This window comes from Solea solea, chromosome 8 (genome assembly GCF_958295425.1).
Source record: "Solea solea chromosome 8, fSolSol10.1, whole genome shotgun sequence".
Taxonomy (NCBI): Eukaryota; Metazoa; Chordata; class Actinopteri; order Pleuronectiformes; family Soleidae; genus Solea; species Solea solea.
In genome coordinates this window covers 9,583,020-9,607,936 of record NC_081141.1, presented here as the reverse complement: position 1 = coordinate 9,607,936, position 24,917 = coordinate 9,583,020, and the positions used below count along the sequence as shown (strand labels likewise).

Here is a 24,917-nt window from a genome sequence, read left to right as displayed (position 1 = left end):
TCCTATTGGCTGCCATGTTTTCAGTGCGTCTCTATCTGGCTCCAGTACCTCATACAACCAGAAGAACCTTAAATAAGCACCTCTATAATTACACGCGTGGGCTTTTACTTTGAAGCTGCCGGATGTGGGAGCGTGTTTTGTAGGCTGATCGCTCCCTGCAGAGGAGGAGGAGGAGGAGGAGAAGAAGAGGGAGCTGAAGGTCACAGCTGGAGAAACATTATCATAAATACTGATATCAAAACCGATTAACGACTGATCGAAATCATCAGTTGCACGAGGAGCAGGACCGCGACGTGAGACACGAGGACGGCGCGATAAAAGGATCCACTGCAGCATCCCTGATTTCCTGTCTGTCGGATTCTCCATCACCAGCCTCCACCTGTCTCTCCACCCGCCTCCATCATGGGGAACCGAGGTATGGAGGATCTCATCCCGATGGTGAACCAGCTCCAGGATGCCTTCTCCTCCATCGGCCAGAACGCGAGTCTCGACCTGCCGCAGATCGCGGTGGTGGGCGGACAGAGCGCCGGGAAGAGCTCGGTACTGGAGAACTTCGTGGGCAAGTGAGTCCACCCGTCTTTTTTATACCTGTCTGTCTCTCTGTCTGTCTGTCTGTCTTCATGTCCGTATGTCTGTCTGCTGAGAGCCGGGCCGGTGAAAGGGAGATTTAAACCCGCTCCGTGAATCCAGAGCTGCCGCCTGATGTGGTGCACTGATTCATTCTTCAGCCGTTAAATGTAACGATGCACACATTTTATATTGCACGAGCTTATATTATGCACTATTACCTCCAATAACATAATAACAATAATAATAATAATAATAGTAATGATGATAATAATGATAATAAGGTAAAGGTAACCAATATTTAATATTAAATGATCTCAGTGAAATACATGAGATCATATTACACAGTAATTACAATAATAATAATGATAATAAATTGTTCACATGTATTAGATGACATATGATTCTGTTATTATATACTGCTCTTATCATTACTATGAAGAGAAGAGAAGAAAAATCTGAGTCAGTTCCAGTCAAATTCTATTGATCTGTTGATAACGTATAATATCAAATGTATTCATTTATAACACATTAAAATATATATATATATATATATATATATATATTATTCCAGCAGCAGTCACTGGTTATTTGGCATTTTCCATTTAGGAAAACAGATAAGAACAGTCTGGATGGATGACTGGCTTGTGTGTAGAGATGGAAATGCCAGTGGTCTAGAAGGTTTGACCGCCTTTTCGGATTGGATGTGTATCACTTTGTAAACCACTCACTTCCCACACCAAAATCCATGGAGAAAATCAGGGGTTTTACATCAAAGCATACATAAGTTGTTGAGCCACTACTGCCTCCATGATAACTGTAAATTCAAATGTGTTGTTTTGTGACTTCAGTGTTTGAAAGACAAACTTACCAAATGATGCCGCTGTTGACCAGCAGCTCCCAAGTAACGCTGCAAACTAAAAATGCAGATTTTATAAGAACATTGCATTGTTTTTTATTATTATTACAATCAAAAACCTCTGTTCCAAAAGGGTCTTGGTCATGAAGACCAGAACTTTTTTGTTTGTTTGTTTGTTCTTGTTTTTTCATGTCAATCAGATAAACTTCTATAATCACATGATAAAATATAAAATAGCACCAACACACGTTTGTTACTCTATTTAAAGGTTTATTCATTGCAAATGTTCACAGCACAGACTGGCAGACTGGCTTCAGATTGAGTTCATTCATTGAGTTCACTTTTTAAACAGTCTCTCTCTCTCACTCACACACACACACACACACACACACACACACACACACACACTAGACTCCAGGCTGATTTCTTGATTGGCTTTCCCCAATGAGGAGAAAGCTCTCTTCCTGTATCTCTCCTCTCATTGGACAGTTGTGGTCACATGGGTTAGCACCATCTCATGACATTATAACCACGTGGTGTGCGTGTGTGTTTGCACTGACTGCAGGGGAATCAGTCTATGCCCACACACACACACACACATACACACACATATACACACTGAGGATGTCATGACAAGGATTTCCTGGAGCTGTAGTAAAGGATTCACATCAAATGTAGAATAGAGTCTGAAGAGTCTGTTTTGATTTCACCGTACATGTTTTTATAAGATTTTATTATAATCAGGTTTATCAAGGTATTTAATTTAAGGAACAACAAAATAAAATAAATAACAATAGAGCAATGTAGTAAGAATTAGAAAAAAATAGAACAAGACAAACATCAATTAAGGATATTATAAACAATACAAAGCAAAATGAAGTAATGAACTTGGTCTTAAAATAGAGTACAATGAGACACTGTCTCCATGAGACGCACATTTCAGGCGCTGCTCCTCTGGCCTATTTTCCCTGCATGCTGCATATGGTTCACAGCTAAAGACACAGTGAAAATGATATTTGACCACATTTTAAATGTCTATAGCTGTTGAATTTATTACGAACACAATGCAGTAACCCATTTGAACGTAAAAACACTCTAGTGTTTTGTTTCTCTGAATCCAGTATATTTTTCTTTCAATGCTACAGTGCTTATGGTGAATATTTGTAAGAGTGACATATGCACAGGCTCCTTCTGAAGAGTCCTGGCACTGAGTTGAGTACATAGTCAGATCAAAATGATGTGTCAGATGCTCCTCAGCAGACACACCCCAGACACTATTACTGTGTGAACAGCAGAGAGCCACAAAAGTTCAGTGAAGCAACCATCACGCACTGTACACGCGTCCAATGAGACCCAAGCACATACATTTCTGTAGGTAGGTGCAGTGAAGTGTTCTTAATATTCAGACAAAACCATCAGTGCTGAAAATCACTTATTGATAAGAAAATACTATGAAAATGTGTTTTCTATTTCAGCTCATGATATTTGGTCCTTGCAGATTTATAATCAATTTGATCTGAGTTTATCACCTGTGATATGAAAACACCAGAGAAGTTCAAAGTTCACATACTGATCAGTCTCCGTCTCTCCTGAATCCTAATGCCATCCTCTAAGCCAGGTCTGGCCAACCCGTGGCTCCCGAGTCTTATGCGGCTCTTTGCCTAGCTTCATGCGGCTCTTGCGTTCATATCAAATTATGTGTTTGTGTTTTTTTTTTTTGCATGTATATGTGTACGCATGTTCGCCTTAGTTCAATATCAAACACGCACATGCGCGAGGGAAAACCTCATTGTTGCGTAAACAATTTGTGTCAAGTTCACTCAGCAAAACGAACATACGAAGATGAACAGGACGTTTTTAACAGAGCGGGGGACTTTATATTTTTTGTTGAACGAAATGGCAGGCCATTCTGTCATGTCGTTGGTGTGTGACATTTACAGTAACTCTGGCTGAGTAGAGGTCTGTGTGTGTGTGTGTGTGTGTGTGAGGGAGAGACAGAGAGACAGAGAGACAGAGAGAGAGTGAGAGGAAGGGATGGGGAGATGTTCATGTGTGCCCGTGTGGCTCTTTGCAGTAACACTGTAAAAAAATGTGGTTAGCTACCCCTGCTCTAAGCACTGGTCTCTGTCTCTATGTCCCTGCCAGTTGTCTCCTCAGACTAAACTAAACTCTGCTCTCCATCCTCAGAGACTTCCTTCCCCGTGGCTCAGGTATCGTGACTCGGCGCCCCCTGGTGCTGCAGCTCATCAATTCACCCACAGGTGGGGCACAACACTTTGCAGAGACACACTTGTTGTACATTTTAGAGACTGTAATGACATGTGGTTTGTTTTGACTCCTGGTCAGAGTATGCCGAGTTCCTGCACTGCAAGGGGAAGAAGTTCATCGACTTTGATGAAGTCCGTCAGGAGATTGAAGCTGAGACGGATCGAGTGACTGGGCAAAACAAGGGAATCAGTCCAGTCCCCATCAACCTCAGAGTCTATTCACCCAATGGTATTACACTGGCATATGCACACACTGAGATACACACACACATCACAAATCAATAAACTAGAATGTAGTCTCTGTTGGTCCTTGCTTTGCCTCACTGGTGGCCCCTCTGTTCACTCAGTATTGAACCTGACTCTCGTGGATCTTCCCGGGATGACAAAGGTCCCAGTTGGAGACCAACCTCCTGACATCGAGCACCAAATAAGAGAAATGCTCATGCAGTTTGTCACCAAGGACAACTGCCTCCTTTTGGCTGTTTCTCCTGCCAACTCTGACCTTGCCAACTCTGATGCTCTAAAGATCGCCAAGGAGGTCGACCCACAAGGTCAAATATACATCTGTACCCCATACACCTCCTTCATCCTCTACTCTTTCCATTCACCTCCTATAGTTTCCACACCTCTTACATCCTGTACACTTCCTATATACTCTACACCTTTTACATCCTTTCTTACTATATTCTCTGCGCCTACTGTATCGTCCACATCTCCTCCAGCTCCTACATCCTCTAGGACTACGTATTTCTACGTCTTCTATATCCTCAGTATCATCAAAAACCATTTCATGCTCTACACTTCCCACATCCTCTACACCTCTTATCCTAATTCTCTACACGTCCCAAATCCTTCATCTCTACCATCATGTGTCTTCTACATCCTCTATACTTCCCTATATATTTATGTTTATTTATTATTTATCTTGTGTCTTAAGGTCTGAGGACCATTGGTGTGATCACCAAACTGGATCTGATGGATGAAGGAACCGATGCCAGAGATATCCTGGAGAATAAACTGCTTCCGCTCCGCAGAGGTACACAAAAACTGTTCTCCTTTCTGATATGAAGCTCAAGATCAGTCCTCAATGTTCTCAACTAATGAAACAGATCATTTATGCTGATGTAGAATGATAAGAATGATAACCCACTTTGACTGTGTCAGGTTACATTGGGGTGGTGAATCGCAGTCAGAAGGACATTGATGGGAGGAAAGACATCACTGCGGCTCTTCAAGCAGAGAGGAAGTTCTTCTTGTCTCACCCAGGATACCGACACCTGGCCGACCGCATGGGCACCGCCTACCTTCAGAAAGCCCTCAACCAGGTAACCAAACATGCACACTAGAGTATTAATTGTTTTAGGAAATCCTTTTATTGTCTGTCCTTCTGAAAGACAGATCTTCAGATGGATTCTTCTGACGATTTTCAAATCATTCTCTAAAGATCTAATGGTCTTCAGAATGTCCTCTGTAGGTCCTCTAAATATCTAATAGTCTTCAGAATGTCCTCTGTAGGTCCTCTAAAGATCTAATGGTCTTCAGAGTGTCCTCTGTAGTTCCTCTAAAGATCTAATGGTCTTCAGAGTTTCCTCTGTAGGTCCTGTAAAGATCTAAAGGTTCTTAGACCACCCTCTGTTTGTCTTCTAAAGATCTTAAAGTCCTTCAGATGTCCCATGTAGATCCTCTAAATATTTAAAGGCCATCTGACTATCCTCTATACGCCTATAAATCTTAAGGTCCTCAGAATATTCAAATGTTCTCTGTAGATCCTCTAAATATTTAAAGGTCCTCAGACCAGGTCCTCTAAGGGTGAGAAGGAAACTGTGTTTGCATTCGAATGACTACCAGGTTCCATTAGCAGCCTTTGATCTTTAGCTGTAACAGTAGATTAGTAACAGAACTGTTTGGTCATTAGCCATGGCCTGACTTAGATCCTGACCCACAGCCCTGAGCCTGAACCACCTTGTGGTGAAGTCGTCAACATGTATCTGGCTCAGAACTGATGAAGAACCTCATTCAGACACAGTTCTTCTCTTCTTCACACTGATGCTCTGCTTCCTCTGTCATCAATTCAATCTAACAAAACTTTATTCGTCTCAAGGGTGTTATTCAAGAGCCCACTAATTATTACTAATTCACAGTAATAATCACAATAACAGAGCGTTTATTCACCGCTCTCCTAGCAACTGACCAACCACATCCGGGACACTTTGCCAGCGTTCCGCAGCAAAATGCAAAGCCAGCTGCTGTCCATTGAGAAGGAGGTGGAGGAGTACAAGCACTTTAGACCAGATGACCCGAGTCGCAAGACCAAGGCCCTGCTGCAGTCAGTACTCAGTAACACACTCTTCAAAACACAATATTATGTACTAATTCATAGTAATCCACAGCAATACACATACAACTACACAATAATACACAGTAATAGACATACTCATTTACAATAACACACACACCATATACCCGGTAATATACATACTAATTCACCGTAGCACATACTAAATCACAGTGATATATAGTAATAGTATACTAAAATACTAATACACTGTGTGTGTGTGTGTGTCAGGATGGTACAGCAGTTTGCAGTGGACTTTGAGAAGAGGATCGAAGGATCTGGAGATCAGGTTGACACCTATGAACTGTCAGGAGGAGCTAAAATCAACAGGATCTTTCATGAACGCTTCCCATTCGAAATGGTCAAGGTAACGCACACACACGGCAGACGTGTTGGTGTGTCAGCTCTAACATGTGACAATAACCACGTAATGGTGTTTAAATGAGTTTAAATGAGTGTGTTAATGTGTGTCACTGTGTGTGTGTGTAGTTGGAGAGTGATGAGAAAACTCTTCGTAAAGAGATCAGCTACGCCATCAAGAACATCCATGGAATCAGGTGAGTCTGTAGTCCTGGTGTACACAAATACATGTTTGGCCAGCTGTGTCCAGGTACTATATATGTACAGGCATGTGTTGCAGCACCTGAGTGTAACCTGACTCACCTGTGTTTCTGTGCAGGACGGGTTTGTTCACACCTGACATGGCGTTCGAGACGATCGTGAAGCGCCTGATCGCACAGATCAAAGTGCCGTGTCAGAAATGTGTTGACATGGTGATAAATGAGCTGGTCAACACAGTCAGACAGTGCACACAGAAGGTAATTTGACCCTTCAGTCCTTCAGTCTAAGTTAATGGATGGCTTGTATTAAGGGTTTATTTGTCATAAACTTGACTTATGTCACATTAAAGTCTGACCCCGGATCTCTGTGTTCTTCCTGTGGCTGCAGCTGGCTCAATATCCCATGCTGAGAGAGGAGATGGAGAGGATTGTCACTCAGCATATCAGAGACAGAGAGAGTCGCACCAAAGACCAGGTGTGTCACATGACCCTGACTCACTCACTCAGGTTCACTCTAAAGTTAGTGGTTACCTGCTTAGTCCTAACATGGATGTCTGTGTGTGTGTGTGTGTGTGTGTGTGTGTCCTCAGGTGATACTGCTCATTGACATTGAGTTGGCCTACATGAACACAAACCATGAAGACTTCATCGGCTTTGCAAAGTAAGAAAAACACATCAGTTTGCGTTTGTAGGGGTGGGTTGGGGGAGGACACTTGAAGCCGTGCTCAATTACATGCTCTTGTTTAGATGGAGTGGAATCAGACAGTGTAACATTTATTTATGTGATCTGTGTCAGTGCTCAGCAGAAGAGCAGTCAGATGAACAAGAAGAAAGCAGCAGGAAACCAGGTGAGTCACTATAGGTAACCTAAAGGGTGTGTGTGTGTGTGTGTGTGTGGGGGGGGGGGGGGGGTGGGGGGGGCTCTAAAAGGGTACTCATTCATATTTCTCCCTTATCTCCTCACCCTGTCTCTCCATCCTCTTCCCTGCCACTGTTGCCATCTCAACTAGGACGAGATCATGGTGAGTGATTCTGTGTGTGTCATTTCTGATGTAATCTGTAAAACTAATCACGCATTACAATAATAACTATATCTAAATGAATGATTACGTTTTTCACACAGTAAACTGGTTGTAAATCGCTGCAGCTTGACAAACAGCATTGATTCATTATGTTTTACACTTTGTTGAAAGTGGTACAACAGTAACAGCAATTATTAACTGACTATTATGCCACAGTGTCTTATTTGATGACACCATGATTCACCTGGTGTGTGCAGGTGATCCGTAAAGGTTGGCTCACCATCAACAACATCAGTATCATGAAGGGCGGAGCTAAAGAGTACTGGTTTGTCCTGACGGCAGAGACCCTGTCGTGGTACAAAGACGATGAGGTAACACTCACTCACTGCACATCCATGGGAAAGCGTGCTGAACCCTTATTTTCCTCACTGTATCGGACATGTGCACTTCATTTGTCCGCAGTTCTTACTGCGCTGTTACTGACTTGCTGTTGTTGCCCATTGCAGGAGAAAGAGAAGAAGTACATGCTGCCTGTGGACAACCTGAAACTGAAGGACATCGAGAAAAGCTTCATGTCCAGCAAACATATCTTTGCTTTGTTCAACACTGAACAAAGGTATGTGTTTGTAAAGATGCACTAATAAATCCTTTATAATTACAGTATCAACCTCATAGATAAAGGTCAAACGGCCATGCTTTGAGTGTATGCAGATGATACTGTGTTTTATTATGTATCAGCTAAATCAGTATATTCACTTTGAACATGTAATTAAGTAAAAAGGATTGATGTTATAGGAATGTGTACAAGGACTACCGTCAGCTAGAGCTGGCCAGTGAGTCTCAGGAGGAGGTGGACAGCTGGAAGGCGTCTTTCCTACGAGCTGGCGTATACCCTGAACGCAACGTGGTACAATTCATTCCTTTATTATGTTTATGATATAATTTTTACTCTATTATTATGAACACATTTATTGTATCAATGCTCAATAATTCCACAATATGTACTACATTACAATGTGTCTGATTTTGGCAGTAACTGGAGTGGCTGGAGTACAGTTACAGTGTTTTCTTTATAGTTTTTTTGTCAGCCTACAGTGTTGTTCATCAATGTTTCCCGAACTTTCTGTATGGAGACCTACTTTTTAAAGATGGCAAACTATTGTGACCTAAATCATAATGTGACAAGAGCAAATTTCTGCATAATATAGCAGCTCATTTACAGCCAGTTAAATAATTTTGATGTTGTCACCAAGTAACTTCGGAGAGATGTTTGGTAAATAAATTAAAACTTCATTATATGTGTTATTTAAAACATGAATTGTAAATACAAATCTCAAACTTGTAGGGACCTTGTGTTTGAATCACCGCTCAACAGTGTGTCCTGACCTGTGTTCTTAACAGTAACAGTGTCCTGTATTGTTGACTGTACTGTTAATGTTTTTTTCTTGTATTCCGCCTCCTGCAGGACAAAGAGAAGGTGAGTCTGATAACATTTTTCCTCAGAAAGTAGATTTTATGTAGATCTGCAATTTGCTGGTTTGGTTTTACTCATAGTAAATTATTGATCAGTGTACACTAGATACTTGTTTCACCTCACTGTTTTAACTTCAACATGTTCAAAGATGTGAGGTAGACAACAGTGTCTCCATTTTGTTCCAGGTGGAGGTGGAGGAGTCAAGTAGTGATGGGCAGATCCACAGTATTGACCCTCAGCTGGAACGACAGGTGGAAATCGTCAGAAACCTGGTGGACTCATACCTGTCCATCATCCACCGCACAGTCAGAGACTTGATCCCCAAGACCATCATGCACCTGATGGTCAACAACGTATGGCACACACGCACACAGTCACACGCACAGATACACAACTGAAGTGAGGTAATGAAATGAGTCATGAGACTTCTCTGCTCCTCAGACAAAGGAGTTCATCCATTCTGACCTACTGGCTCATCTTTACTCCTGTGGAGACCAAAACTCACTGATGGAAGAGTCTCAGGAACAGGTGAGGAGACAGATGGACAGAAAGATGGTTTATTCATCAGGTTTATTGACTTCAGCTGTAGTAATAGTAGGAGCACAATATCTCAATTCATTAACAAGACCTTAAATTGAACTTTTGTCTTACCTGTTCATTACATGAACATATTGTCCAGCTAGGTGTACCTGCAGATAACACACCTAACAAACTAACCACTGGGACAATGGCCAATATTTTGGGGATTCTTGTGTAGACAGGCCAATACTTTCTTTTTTCATTCACCATTTACTCATTACTGTGTTGAGTAATGTGAGTTGCAGTTAGACAATGTACACAACTTTATTTTGTCCCAGAAGTTTTGGGTTTACCTCTATGCTCCACCTCTGGCTCTCCTTATGGACCCTTTACCTGCATGCAACTAAAGACTATTCATAACTGACTGATCAAACCAGACACAGAAAACATGTCCCTCGCCTATGAGTTCTGTATATTCACATGTAGATGTTGTACATGATATGGCCCTGTACCCTAATGCCCAGGGCCTGAGGTTTTGGGGTTCAGGTATGAAAATGTAGTGGATACTTTTGGTCCTCAGAGATTAAATGTCGATGGTCCCCCTCTCTCTCTCTCTCTCCCTCTCAATCTCTGTCTATTTCTCTTGCCCAGGCTCAGCACCGTGATGAGATGTTGAAGATGTACCACGCTCTGCGTGAAGGCCTCAGTATCATCAGTGACATCAGCACCACCACCATCACCACAGCGATGCCTCCGCCTGTCGATGACTCGTGGCTGCAGGTGACGGGGATGCCATCAGGGCGCAGGTAACCTAGCAGCAACAACCGGTATACAGGTATAGGACGTCCTGTGTGTTCAGCATCACAGAGTTGTTCTCGCTCTGCCTTTGTAGGTCTCCCATGTCCAGCCCAACTCCCCAGCGTCGGGCCCCTCCTGGACCTCCTCGTCCAGGTGGACGTGCAGCCCCTGGGCCCCCATCACGTCCCGCAGTGTCACCTGACCCTGGACCCCCCTCAGTCCCTTCCAGGCCCAACAGAGCACCCCCACCTGGAGTTCCCAGGTAATTACACAATCATACAGAATGTGTTCACTGTAAAACTGTTATGAACATAAAAACCAGGTCAAAACTACTTTCATCAGGTATTGAAAGTAAAGTTTTTTCTAGTTAATGTTAACATGAGATATCTTCTAAACTGTTGTCACGAACAACAGCTTCTTTACATTGTAATCACACCTTGTAATATGAACTGAATGCATCATTTCTGTGGTTGCAGATGTTTTCAGTTGTTGAGTGTCTCAGGTCAGAGTGGTGATGTTTGGTTTAACCAAAATGAGTTGTCTGTTTTTGCTTTTAACGTTTGATTTGAACAAAGTGGAGGCAGGAGAAGTGTTATTGTTTTGTAAGAAGAAGAGAAAGTGTGTTGTGATCAGAGTTTCTTCTTTGTTGGTGCTGTAGACAAAAAAGCAGCGATCCACAAACAACCCACACAGACATGGAAAAGAAAGACGGGTCTGTCTTTCTTTCTTCTTTTCCTCCCTCTGCTCATTCTCTTTCTCCTCATCCTCAGACTCTACATCTGACAAGGAACAGTCCCTCATTTAGGAAAAACCCCAGGTTCCTCTCTGGGTCTTATTACAGGGAAGTTAGCTTAGCTTAGCATAAAAAGTGTAAACAGCTGCAGTGGCCACGGCCCAACAGTGTCAGAGCAGAGAATGAAGCTGAATTTGAAACTTAATTTAAAACTAAATTTTTAGACACTTTTTTAATTACTCAGATTTCTTAAGGTGGTTACTAACACATTTTCCCGTGGGGTAACAAAGTCAGAACTAATATTCATACCTTTACATGAAATTTAAATTGAGCTAGGCAAACAGTTTCTTTCTGTGTTTATGCTAAGCTAGGCTAACTACACACTGAATAACCTGTACTGGACTCTCAGACTCACACTGTCACCGCCTGTACATCCACCTTCACATGGAGCCATGTCTGTCTGTCTGTCTGTCTGTCTGTCTGTTTTTCTGTCCTGTTAGTCTCTCTCTCTCTCTCTGCCCGTGTCCTTGTCTATCTGTCTTCCTGCCATTGTCTCTAATGGTGCTTTTCCACTATACAGTTCTAGCATGGCACGGCTCTACTCTACTCTGTGTGGTATCAGGCACGTCGTTTTCCATTACTATAGAACCTCCTCAATGTGGGCGGGGTCATCTCAGCACGGCTGCATGAAACTGCTGTGACTCAAACACAAACTAGTGACGAGAAAAGCAGGTCTTTTCTTTACGTGTACTGAATCATTAGAATCCATTACTTAAAAGAGATGAGTTCAGTACGTCCTACATGACCGCACTCCGTGTCACAGACACTGAACTAAAACAAAAAACCCAAGTAGAGTCGAACCGAGCTGAGCCGAGCTAGAACTGTATAGTGGAAAAAAGGCCCACATCTGTCTTTTCTGTTTCTCTTTCCCCTCTGCCTGTGACTCTGTCTCTTTGTCTCAGTCCACCTCTCTGCTTTTCTGTCTGTCTGCCTGCCTGTCTTTCTGTTTGTGTGATCCTGTTCTAACAGTACCACAGGGCAAAGACAGAATCTCTCAGGTGTGTCAATATCAGAGCAGGTAGCTCTGCCCCTTGACCACTGACCATATATGGTTATTTTTTCAGAATCTCTATCAGTGACCAGTGAGGAGTTCACCAATGGTACGTCACATGTCTGTGTGATGTCACTGTCCTTCACCAACTGTTTGTGTGTGTGTGTGTGTGTTGCTCAATGAGATTGCCATACCCACCCACTCTCCCAGCATTTTAGCTAGCCATGTGATTGACAGCTCCATCAACTTGGTACTGACTGTCTGTTTGTTATCTCTCTCTCTCTCTCTCTCTCTCTCTCTCTCTTTCTCTCTCTCTCTCCCTCTCTTTTTCTCTGTTGTTTTCATTTATTGTGTCGTCTCCAGTCGGAGAGCTCCTGCATATCCATCATGATCCTCCAGACCAGCCTCAGACTCCTCCCTCTGACTCCTCCCTCTGACACACATATGCACACACAGACACAGAGAGAGAGAGAGAGAGAGAGAGAGAGAGAGTAGATTGAAAATATTAATGCTGGTTTAACACAAGTTCTAAGCACAGACTCCACATGTTTTATCTTGCACATTCACATTAATTAATCTGGCGCAAACCACACTGAATGGTTTATTTGTGCCAACTGGTTTAAGCTGTTTCTATAACATATATATATTGCTCAGGTCAATCAGAAGAGATACTCAGCTGGTCTCCCTGTGAAGAGCTAGGAAGCTTAAGTTTTATCAGCACCTTCTGCTGCACTGACCTAAACATCCACAACTCAGGCACCTGATGCACAAGTGCCACAGTTGTGTTGAAACAGGTTTACAGGTGTGTTCAGACAGACAATGGACATTAACTGCTGGTTTCACTCAAAGTAGCAAGCGCCACGTGAGGGATGTGGAGGGCAATAATGGGTATTGGACGACCCTTCTCCCCTATTGATGTCCCTTAAGAAAAATAAATGACCCACATTTATGACATCACAGAAACAGACAATCAATTGTCAGCAAATATTGTGATGTGTGAAGTAATTGAGGTATTATTTGTATTATAGTACATACAGTCCATACCTTTTGATTCTAAGTGGTTCTAATTGATCCAAACAAACTACTTTCTGAGCAGTCCTAGCTTGATTATGCATGGTCCGGTTGGTTCTACCAAGTTCTGATTATGTAGACCACACTGACGTAAGGTGCATTCTCACTGAACACAAAGAGATTTTTTACATGTAGCATTTCTCGTGCGGCTGTGGTTGCTGGATAGTTTGTGTTTATTCACCACACTTGTGCAAGTAAATACAACTGGTGACTACTTACTACAAAAGCGTATTGCTGTCATAGTGGAAACTACTTTTTAATCAGTATCATGTCATACTATATTGTATAAACAGGATGATACTATATTGTATCATTATATTGTATAAACGTGATCATGTATCACGTTTATACAATATAGTATCATGTTATATTGTGATATTGATCCAAAAAAAAAAGCAATAGGCTTCCGTACCTCAATACTAGCGCTAACTATGTTTATATTAGTGTAACCAACAGACTGAAGTGAACAATGCTTTCTGGTCATGCGATTCACCATAAGACAAATGTCAGCCACCTCTAACTGGTTCCACCTGGTTCCTGCCAGTTTTTTTACCAGTTTTATTTGGGTCTAACTGTGTCATCAGGCCACTAATTGGTGTGGACTTCTCTTTTCTGTGGATATTGCCTCTAACTGGTTTCTATTGGTCCAAGAAGAGTACCATTTGTTAAACATGACATGACGTTTGATCCTGCAAGCCCCTTCCTGTTTATTTTTCAGTTGATTTACTGTTGTTTTCTTTTTCTTCATGATCATTTTGTGTCCTTTGTTCCCAGTCGTCCCAATAAAGGTAGCCCCGCCCATGGAGAGAGCCCACAGTCTTCTATTGAAGGTTAACCTGAGCCAAGTGTTTGTTTCTGTCTCTACTGAACTGTTATACTGATACTCTGCTGATGATGTTCTGTTACTGTGAACCTTACAAGTAATAATAATGATGATGATATTGATTATCAGCACATTTTAAATGTATATAGCAAATGATCAGCAAAGTACTATTGCAATATTGAGTGTATAAATATGTTGTCTAGCTGTCCATCAGCTGTCATGAGGGTGAGACAGGTAACTACCTGTCTATCTGCCCCCTCACACTGTCTGTCATATTGTATCAAAACAGTAGCAACAGATTCATGCGATCATCAGGTTTTAAAAAGATCTGCCGAAGACTCCTGAGATGGCGCAGACAGGAAGATGTCTCACTCCTCTGGATGTTCAGGCTGCTCTGGGATCAGCCTGTTAGCATGTTAGCCTGTTAGCTTGCTGTCTGTATCACAAACTGGAGTTAAGTAACTGAGTTGTGTTTTGATCAATGCTGAACTTTTCTTTACAGTGTAAAGTTTGCATATTGTTTTAACTTATGTATTTATTTATTGATTATCTGCAGTTGTTATTGTGGCACTAGTTTGAACTGGTTCAAGCTATACCCTTAACCGTTCCTGGTTCACACTAGTTTAATTTTGTTCACACTAGGTCTGACTAGTACATTCTAGTTTCAACTAGTTTCAACAAACAAGTGGTGCACACTAAGTGCTTAATATTTCACACTAGTTTTGACTGGTTGTAACTGGTTCTTTCTGGGGGACATGTTCCAACTTTTATGTTGTGACATGTCATTTCTTATTTAATTGTCTACAAATTATACACATACACACATATATACATATATATATATACATATTTACGACTTAATGACTTAGTATGTTGTTTTGTCTATAGAGTTAGTTGAGCTCCGAGCTGCACTCAACACAAGGCGTGTCACCAAAGTGCGTTTGTATCTGTAAATTGTCCTGGTGTTCAGATCAGTGTCAGCATGACTGTTCAGTTCTGTCTTAAAATTGTGTCCTATAATTTTGAACATTCGGTATTAAACAATAAAGTGTTGCACAGGTGGTTCTGCAGCATGGGGTTGAATGCAGCTCGGCCTCACACACACTCCTGTGATAGTGGATAGTTCACTCCGTGGTGTTACCATAAATGTATGAAGATTTTAATGTACCATATCTGTGAGCAACATATACAGATCTATTAAACTGAAATATGCAGCGGCCCAGACTGAAGTGTATGTGTGTATGTGGGTGTGTTACACTGTGTGGATGTATGTAGCTGTGTTGTGTACCTTTGTGTCATGTGATCAGGGGCAACAGAGACATGTGGACATGAATAAAGTTTGTGTGAATGAAGATGATGAGTTTGGAGTTTGTTTTGTGACATTCACAAATCATTAATTAAATGATCTCCACGTGCACTCATTCAAGGATTGTCAAACAGGGTGTATAGAAGCTGGTGTGGTGAAATATGCTAACATTAATAGTCTTTTGATTCTGTAACCACGCGATATAAATATTTTGTGCTGGTTTCGCTGGATTCCCCTCATGTCAGATATGATTAAGTCTGAGCTGTAATGACTGCTTACAGCCAGAGGGGAGAGCTGCTGCAGCATCTTCCTCATTTATGCTGAAGGTTTTATTTAACCAAAACAGAGAGTAGAGAGAGAGAGAGAGAGAGAGAGAGAGAGATACAGGAAGAAGAGAAGAAAGTAGACACTGACACAGAGAGAGTAAGACTAACATGACAGCAGAGGATTAAACTGTTGCTCTGCTGATCTGTGACCAGCCCTCTGTATTTCTGTCTGCCCAAATGTGGACATCCAACAAAGCTGAGAGTAAGACAGGTAAGTCGCATCTTGTCCTTCAAGCAAACTGTAGCCAGTCGCAGACTAAAAAAAAACTGATTTCCTGTCAGTTTAGGTTTACCTGTTTAACCTAGTGATGCTGATGAAGATGGCTCTTTCCTCTCTTTTAGCCTCTCAGTTTGTGTCTCTTACCATGAGGCTAAAGGATAAACTCCACCCACAGTGGATCAGACGCACTGAGCGAATCAAACCTACTCAAAGACGTAAACCACCTGATCTGAAGCTGCAGGAGCACACACTTCAAAACAAGGTAGTAGGTATAGACACACAAACTGCATAGTGAAAATAGTAACACACCCGCTTATGTATGTGTGTCTATATATATATATATACATATATACAGTATGTATATATATATATATACATATACGTATGTATATGTACATATATGTATACACATACATATATGTATATATAGATATACAGTATATGTATATATATACATATATGTATATATATATATATATATATATAGAGAGAGATAGATAGATAGATAGATAGATAGATAGATAGATAGATAGATAGATAGATAGATATACTTACACATATACATATATAGATATGTATTAATATTACAAAACAAGGTATTTACACATTGTAACACAAGGTGTACAAAAACACACACACTGACCGCACAAGAGTTTAAAAGAATGTGAATCCTGATTCACTGGCTTATACACAAACTGACTGTGTGTGTTTCTGTGTGTAGTCTGGGTGTGTGTTGTTGGACCAGCAGCGGGCAGTTGTCAGCTCTCTGCAGTACTTCAAAGCTCTGGTGGACAGACTAGGTATAGACAGACCTGGAGCAAACAAACTGGTCCTGGACCAGTCTGTGGTGGGGGCTCTGCTGGGTGGAGCCACCAGTGGAGTTCTGGAGACAGTTCAGACTCTGGTCCAGCTGGAGCCACACCTCCACAAAAGGTATCTAGCACTGCTTGACTTAGATGGGATCATCAGAGAGTTGCCTGTCTCCTGGCTCTGACCTGTCTCTGTTTGTCCTGTCTACAGTAAAACCATCTCCACCTGTCTCACTCATCTCTATCAGTCTCTGGCTGAGCTGATTCACTGGGCAGATCTTGTGATTCTACAGGGCGTTTCCAATGATGACCAGGAGTCAACATCTAGCGTTACCACAGTGATCAGGGCTGTGTTGGATGGAGTTAAAGTGAGGACAAACATTGGACTGACATGTGTCCAACCGGCTGAAAGCAAATAGCCGTTGTGTCCAACAGATTAATTATGCCTTGTCCCACAAACACCTGTCCTCTCAGTTCATTTACTTTTTTGTTCTCTTCTTTATTGTCACATCCCACTAATCCCTGTCCCTTTCTATCGTGTTCTTTTGCCCTCTTCTGTCTTGTTCGTATTGTCCTGTCCTGCTATGATGTGACTTCTTAATTCCTGTCCCTTATTGTCTCATAGTTTTTCCTGTCCTTGTGCTGTTATGTCTATCAGGATCTGGTTCGATTGGCTGTAGAGAGACAAGAGGGCTCTGCCCCATTGACTCCAATCCAATTACAGCCTACTGTTGGACAAATGGGAGAGTTTGAGATGCTGACTGACAGGACTACTGCATCTCCTGTAGAGGAAAAGAACAGAATGAGGATGGAGAGGGGAGGGGAGGATCCAATGGTTTCCCCTCCTCCAAAACCACACATGCCACTCCCCCAGGTGCCCTTCCCTCAGGGACTCAGGTGAGTCCTGATCTTCTTTTTAGTGGAAAAAATATTGTCCCCCATAAACCAGAGCAGAGGGATATTGAGTTAGTTTGTCTTTATTTACAAAGGCTAATTGACATTCAGTTTATTTATTTATTAATTAGTTTATTTATGTTTTAAAGGAATAATACATTTTTGGAGTGTGGTTGTGTGAGGCACTCCTTTTTTTCCCTTTTTAAAATGTTTGCTTTTTTCTCACCGGGAGCTGCTGGTCTACATCTGCCTTGTTTGGTAAGAGTGTGTCAATTCAGTAAATCTGAATGAAGCTAAACATATTCTTCAAATATCACACTTGCTCCCTGCGGTTGTGAGAACATTGCTGACAGTCTCCTTCAGCTGTATGTAAGACTATAACTTTCAGTACCTCATACAACAGCACTTCTACCTGAACTATCATTTTAAAATCTATTGTATTTAAAACGGACGGATGACATCATCACTTTACCTACACAAATCAAATAAAAGCAGAAATCAGATCATTAAGTAACCAATGTTGAATGTTTTTAAATGTGACTGAGCAGAGAACATGTTTCATAAATAGGTCAGTGTCTGAAACAGGAAGTAGGAAGACATGGGGCTTGCCTCTGACTTCCTGTCTCTCTGTAAACTGACAGCAGGAAGTAAAAGTAAAAGAAGTGACAGAAAAAAGAACACAAGCTACTCTTGCTTCCTTTTTTATGGAATTTAAAGGACCAGTGTGTAGAATTAAGGTGTATCGATTACATATGAACAGAAATTGATCATTTATAGTATTTATTATTTCAGAATGAGCCCTTTATGTTACACATGGGCATGGTCCTCTTCCCCAGAGTCTGCCATGTTTGTATTGTAACCCAGAATGGAGAAATCAAAGGGGAGACTTTTTTTTGGATTCTCTAATTTTGGACATCAGCCCATTTCTGTCTCTGTTTTTGTTTGTTTCTGTTCCTTTTTCTGTTTCTGTCTCAGTCCTCCAGCTCTGCCTCCCAAAAGGCGTCAGTCAGGCCCCGCCGCCTGCAGGGTTGCCATAGTAGCACCATTTATACGACAATCTGAAGATGACACACAGACACAGGTGTCACTTTTTATTCGCACTCTGTCACGTTGTTACACTGTATATACAGTGTGGCCATTAAGTCGGATGGTTGCCATGGTAACTTACTGTCTAAAAACTGTGTGTGTATTTGTGTGTGTTTCAGGAGTATGAGGACAACGACTCTTTTAAGAAATGTTCTTCTTCTGCAGACTCAGCTGATGAAAATACACACTGTGGTAACAATCTGACACACGCAAGCACACCACACACACACACACACACACACACACACACACACACAATTCCAGTCAGCAGGGATATGAGTGACATCACTTCTTGTCAGTTGACATAAAGAAAAAAAACAGAAGCAGTGTTTGCTGTCTCTTCCTGTCTGCAGTAATGTGTTAAACTGTTGCTCCCTGCATGAGAAACACATGCACTTTTACACACAGGCACACAATCTGTGTTTTTTGTGTATTTACAGACACAGAAGCAGATCCAGACTATGAGTTCCTCCATACAGACCTCTCCTCCTCTGAAACTCTCCCTGCTTTTCCACTGCCCTCATCACTTCCTCCTGCCCTGCCAGAAAAAAGACGATGTGCTACTGCAGGTGAAAAAAAAAAGTCTGACCTGTCTCTTCATCCGTCTCTACTGTATGTCTCACCTGTTTGTTGTTAACCCCTAAACCACAGGCTTGACCAGCTCTCAGGCTCCACCTTCTTCTGAGTTTGACTTCACACCTTATGACCCCCCCCACTGCGATGATCCTGAAGACCCAGTGACCTCCCCCCTGTCCCACAGCGGGACTCCACCTCCTCTCCCTGAGAAGACACGACACAGTTAGTAAAAACAGTACATTTTTAACTAAGCTATGCTAAACAGATCCTGGTCCAGTCTCTTATTATGACTCAAAGAAGGTGCTGGATTTGGGATTTGGCTTCTGTAAACTCAGTGAGCAAACAGCGTGGAGCCTGTATTTATTCCAATAAAAGCAGCTGAAGTCACTTGGATCAGCTGATGTTTATAGTGAAACCAGTGATGTATAGATAAGTGTAATTGCATCACCTTGCATTACTTAGCCACTATATGATGTCCTGTAGTCTGATGCTTATTAAATCAGATAGGATGATCCTATCCTCAGGAAATAAATTCTTTCTCTCCACCCATCTGTGTTCAGTCCATCAGTACCTGCAGTTCTGCTCGTCCTACAGCATTCAGTCAGCAGCCATGTTCTACCAGACACCTCAGACCCTCAGTCAGAATCCCAGCATCAGACAGCAAGAGATGGAAACCACCTACCAGTTCACGCACACACACCTGGACACACAGTTGCCGCCTGACTTAGACTCCACCCCCTCACCTGAGGTTTTACCTGCTCCAGCTTTACCACCTAAGAAGAAACAGCAGGTAACAGTAGATGTTTCACCTGAGGAAACTCAAAGAGATACCAACTCAAAGTGTTTGGTTAGAAAATGAAGTTTTGCATACCTGATGCTTTGTGCTGGTGGGCTCGCCACATTGTTTACAGCAATGGTCACATAAGGATACATTTCATGCTGTCTGTCCACGCAAAGCCAGATGAACACATACTGTTTGCTAGTTACTTCCTGTCTTCAGACTTTTCTCAGGAATGAAAGCTAAGCGAAGCCACAGAACGACAATGTTGATATCACCTCATTCAAAGTGTTTGTGTTGGAAGTGTTTAGACTTTATTTCAACAATCAGGTCTTTAACCTGTAGAGGTCAGCATGGACTCATTGTAGTAAGAAGTGATGAAGAAGGAGAAGAAGAGTTTCTGTGACCTGCTTATGTTTTTAACAGGATGATGAGGATTCAGCCAAAGACACCGATAAACAAGTAAATTGCAGAGACCGGTAAGACATACATTTATCAACAAACTACAACACGACTGTACACAGAAACAGTCAGTAATGGCTCACTCGCTTCTGAAGTTTGCAGCAAGAGCAAGGGGAGGAGCATGGCCTGAGGAGCAGGGATGAGCAGGAGGAGGTGTTGCTCACCAACCACCAGGAGATCCTCCACAGAATTACCATGAAGACTGAGGTATAACCAAGACAGCTGACTGCTCTCCTTAATGTCTTCAGTTTCCCTGTTTCCTGACATCTAACCTCTCACTGTCTTAGGAGGAGGAAGGTCCAGATGTGAAAGCAGCCTCTCCTGAGATCCTATTGGTCTATGCCATACAGACTGACAGCACTGGTAAGTCTTTTTTTGCAGATGTTCTCCATCACACTCAACAAACACTTCATAACTTACGTTGTATTCATAAGATACAACAACCTTCTTAACCTTGGGGATAATTTTGGCAGTTGACAGATCAAAATCAAAATAGCATACAATACAGTTAACACTGGAAACTCTGTACCATTGATTAGATTTGCCTAAGATGGGGATGTTATTAAATTCATAAGTGTCACATGCTCAAGTCTAATCGGTGGGTCACAGCTCTAATAGGTTGAGAACCACTGCCTTATACAACTTATTCATAAGATACCACCTTATATTTGAAAGATACTACTTGGTATTCATGAGGTAATTCGTAATATTTGTGTGTGTGTGTGTGTATGTAGAACAGGTCCTGTATCGTGAAGCCTTCCTCTCCACCTACAGGACCTTCATCAGCTCAAGTGACGTCATCAACAAACTACACCACAGATATCCTCCTAAATAAAATGTAATAGTGTAAAGTGAACCATGCAGGACCCCTCTATAATTAATAGAAAGCAGAGCTTTAAGAATTAAACTGTTATCAGTGAACCAAAGGATAAATCATTTTTTCGAATTCTTTCAGGCTGCATCCCTGTAGGACATATTGACCTCTATGAAATCATGAGTCTTCATGTGTGGACTTCAAGTTTATACAGTTATTGTGGATTTGAAAGTGACAAGAAGACAAAATAGAGGAGGATGAGAGCATTAACAAACAGACTAGAGAATCTCTCTGTATGGAGATTATTAAGTTTTCTATCTTACTGGTCAAATGTATCTCATCTGATCTTCAGGCTTCAGTTTGTCCTGCTGAGACTATTGAGAAAAAACATTGCATAATGATCACAGTATGTGGTCAGGCTTGATTTTGGTGTAAATCTTTGACCATCAACACGTACAGATATGTATGTGATGGACATGAAGCTGCAGAGCTGAAAGCTGCCAAGAACACTTTCCACCTGCTGGTCAGCGTGGTGGACGAGCTGTGGTAACACACACACACGCATTATTAAAACAGACTTGGATTTGGTCTGACATGAATCAACTCCTGGAAAGTGAAAGATGAGCCTCAGTCGGTATGCTCACGTACTGCGTGTTGTGTGTGTTTTTGCGTGTGCAGTGTGATGGAGCTGGATTCTGATTTGCTGCTGCTGCTGACAGACATGGTGTTCAGGCTCCTAGTTGGTGGAGAGCTGGAACTGGCTCACCTGTTGCGCTCCACCATTCTGTCTAAAATGGAGCAGAAATGGCTTAGTGGTTCCACTCTGTCACTCCGCCCCCTTGCAGCTAGGGGCATAGCAGCCAGGTAATCTAATTCACCTGACTGGATGAAGACACTGCAGGCTGAGTTGTTATTGGTAAAGTTATGACTGTAACTTGTCTCCTCTTGTCTCCAGACCAGGAACACTTCTGGACTTCAGGAGTCAGGATTTAGCTGAACAGTTAACTCTGATGGACTCTGAACTGTTCTACAAGATTGAGGTACAATTTTTCTCTCACTTGTATGTGTGTCCACCTTTCTGCCCCTTGCAAGTCTGTCTCACCTGCATGTATCACACCTGTCTGAATCACACGTCTGTCACTTCTGTCTAGCTTCCAGAGGTGTTGATGTGGTCTAAAGAGCAGAATGAAGAGAAGAGTCCAAACCTGACTGAGTTCACTCAACATTTTAACAACGTGTCCTTCTGGTAAAACACTGACACAAACTGCTGCTACAAGACACTCTTTTCACAGTTCACTGTGAGATGAACAAAATGTAAATGACATGATATTGTTCTTCTGTGTGTGTGTGTGTGTGTGTGTGTGTGTGTGTTCAGGGTTCGTTCAGTCATCATCCTTCAAGACAAACCTCAGGACAGAGAAAAACTTTTGCTGAAGTTCCTGAAGATCATGAAGGTGGGAGGAAGTTATATTGAGAAATGTAGTAGTGGTAATAGGTTTATTGTGAAGCAGCATTATGACAACAACAATACACCAGAAAGGAAACCTGGCGTGGCCTCTGCTTATATCGCACTTCCATAAAAAAAAAATTGTTAATTGGAGTTAGCATTGGACTAGAATAGTAAGTCAGGATTTATTGTATGTGGCAAGGCAGTGTTGGTTAGGATTACTGAGAGTTTCCTGGGTTTATTTGAAGTTAGTTAGCCAGTTTTACTCAGGATTATACAGAGTTCCTCAAGATTACTTTGTCAGGATTAATTGGAATTAGTCAGGGTTTCTTAAGGTTGCTTGGATTAGTTATGGATAGTAAGGATGCTGGGTTAGTCAATGTTATGAGTAGCTGGAGTTAGTTAAGATTAGACAGGGTTAGTTGAGGTTACACATTTTGGATTAGACATGGTTATGCAGGGTACATGACTAGTCAATGTTAGTCTTTGGAGAATGAGAATAGGATGTTGGAGAATGTTAATACTCTGTATGCTAATGTATGTGACATGATAAGTGACGACTGGAGCTGCAATAGTGACATTACAGCCATCAGTAACATACTCCTGTGTGCAGCACCTACGGAAGCTGAACAACTTTAACTCGTACTTGGCCATCCTGTCAGGGCTGGACTCCGCCCCCCTACGGCGCCTGGATTGGCAGAGAAACACAACTGAGGTCTGTTTAAAAAAATCTGATTCATTTACTGGTGGTAATCGGTTCATAATGAGTCATGTATGGGGTTGTTTTCAGGCTCTGGAGGAGTTCAGCTCTTTGATTGACAGCTCGTCCTCGTTCAGAGCATACAGAGCCGCTCTGGCTGAAGTGGAACCTCCATGTATACCTTACTTGTATGTATAGCACAGTAAATATCGATTACCTGTCATGTCTTTGGTCAATACATGTATACGACTCAGTATACCTGTATCTCCTCTCTGACCTGTCTGTTTAGGGGTTTGATCCTGCAGGACTTGACCTTTGTCCACCTGGGGAATCCCGACACCTTGATGACATCACAGGGTTCAAAGGTCAACTTCTCTAAACGGTGGCAGCAGTTTAACATCCTCTACACTTTAAGGAGCTACCAGCAAGTGTCAGTCAGCTGCAGTACCGACAGTACTCTTCTATACTTTGGCGTTATGTCTGTGTTCCCTGTTTGAATTAACACCTGCATCTCTGTCTTTCTGCAGTTCTTACTCTCTGCAGGCCAATGATGACATCATTTTGTTCTTTAATGGCTTCAGTGAATACCTGGCTGAGGAGGCATTATGGGAGCTCTCTCTCAGGCTCCGCCCACGGAACGCCCAGAGAATCAACCAGAGATAACAGATTGAAACAAACTGAACTGGGACAAACTAACCTACTAACAAGGATAATCACAAGGCTTACTTTGAAACGCTTTGAATTCAAGAGTCAAGCTCCAAGAAATACATGGACAAACTTGCTAATTAAGATAAAGTCAGTTCCATACTGGGCTAGCGAGCTGCAAACACATCCCAGACAGAATGACTTTTTAATCTGTTCAAATACTAGTTTAACTGGCTATCATTGTGTTAACTCATGCTAATCTGGACTGAAGCCAGACAGAGATAGAGTTATACTGGTGCTAGCTATAATATTAATATTCATATATTAATGTATATTAATCGACAGTACAGATGGACATGTCCTCCTCTCCTCTCTGCCCTCAGAAATGTACTTTTATTTGCAGCAATAGTCCAATAAAGCCCCCCTCCTTCTCTTCTCCCTGGTTGTTGTGTTTGTGTGTGTCTATATATCTCACCTGTTCCAAGGACAACGACCTCAGATGTTGGACTGATGCTTTATTTAAATAACATTATTAAGAACAAGGTCTGGGTTTGACTTTTGAACATCTGAACACTAATATTGTGGAAATAAACAGATGCAGGACAAGTTAACCAAACCTGTAGAGAAACTAGTCGCTTCAGTAGAGCATTGTTTCTTAAACACTTTGGAAGGAGTGAGTGAATAAATATTAAATAATAGTGAATTTGACAAGTTAGCTCATCACAAAACAACCAAAAATAAAAAGGAGAGCCGACATCTGCTGTTACCATGGTGA

At 41.9% G+C, this 24,917-nt stretch overlaps 2 protein-coding genes across 5 annotated transcripts; both read left to right on the top strand.

The window, feature by feature from the left end:
* The first annotated feature begins 155 nt into the window (after positions 1-155).
* LOC131464276 (dynamin-1-like) lies at positions 156-15,431 on the top strand. 4 transcript variants are annotated; one of them, XM_058636684.1, is made up of 24 exons: positions 156-563; positions 3,614-3,687; positions 3,773-3,922; positions 4,041-4,244; positions 4,631-4,729; positions 4,858-5,018; positions 5,877-6,019; positions 6,260-6,395; positions 6,518-6,585; positions 6,708-6,846; positions 6,977-7,063; positions 7,179-7,249; positions 7,385-7,436; positions 7,599-7,610; positions 7,868-7,981; positions 8,117-8,226; positions 8,406-8,517; positions 9,076-9,087; positions 9,270-9,437; positions 9,526-9,612; positions 10,255-10,409; positions 10,496-10,663; positions 12,259-12,294; positions 14,031-15,431. In XM_058636684.1, exons 1-23 carry the CDS (start codon positions 403-405, stop codon positions 12,278-12,280), a joined length of 2,505 nt encoding a protein of 834 aa, XP_058492667.1. In that variant the 5' UTR covers positions 156-402; the 3' UTR covers positions 12,281-12,294; positions 14,031-15,431. The 4 variants fall into 4 exon arrangements, with proteins under 4 accessions (XP_058492667.1, XP_058492668.1, XP_058492665.1 ...); XM_058636685.1 differs by having other exon boundaries at positions 12,549-15,431; XM_058636682.1 differs by lacking the exon at positions 12,259-12,294.
* Positions 15,432-15,796: 365 nt separating this feature from the next.
* LOC131464293 (rap guanine nucleotide exchange factor 1-like) lies at positions 15,797-24,580 on the top strand. Its single transcript, XM_058636704.1, has 23 exons — positions 15,797-15,922; positions 16,054-16,193; positions 16,653-16,864; positions 16,952-17,108; positions 17,399-17,637; positions 18,610-18,715; positions 18,840-18,912; positions 19,161-19,289; positions 19,372-19,518; positions 19,857-20,086; positions 20,501-20,553; positions 20,632-20,743; positions 20,824-20,899; positions 21,271-21,355; positions 21,804-21,896; positions 22,029-22,214; positions 22,306-22,390; positions 22,502-22,596; positions 22,726-22,804; positions 23,411-23,512; positions 23,588-23,685; positions 23,787-23,927; positions 24,025-24,580. Exons 1-23 carry the CDS (start codon positions 15,889-15,891, stop codon positions 24,158-24,160), a joined length of 2,808 nt encoding a protein of 935 aa, XP_058492687.1. The 5' UTR covers positions 15,797-15,888; the 3' UTR covers positions 24,161-24,580.
* The last annotated feature ends 337 nt before the right edge of the window (positions 24,581-24,917 follow it).

Coding starts and splice junctions, on each gene's coding strand:
- LOC131464276 (XM_058636682.1), top strand. CDS start 403: ATGGGGAACCGAGGTATGGAGGATCTCATCCCGATGGTGAACCAGCTC. Junction 4,730..4,857: donor ACTGCTTCCGCTCCGCAGAG/GTACACAAAAAC, acceptor TGACTGTGTCAG/GTTACATTGGGGTGGTGAAT. Junction 6,847..6,976: donor TCAGACAGTGCACACAGAAG/GTAATTTGACCC, acceptor CTGTGGCTGCAG/CTGGCTCAATATCCCATGCT.
- LOC131464293 (XM_058636704.1), top strand. CDS start 15,889: ATGTGGACATCCAACAAAGCTGAGAGTAAGACAG. Junction 20,554..20,631: donor CAAGTAAATTGCAGAGACCG/GTAAGACATACA, acceptor TCGCTTCTGAAG/TTTGCAGCAAGAGCAAGGGG. Junction 23,513..23,587: donor GGCAGAGAAACACAACTGAG/GTCTGTTTAAAA, acceptor GGTTGTTTTCAG/GCTCTGGAGGAGTTCAGCTC.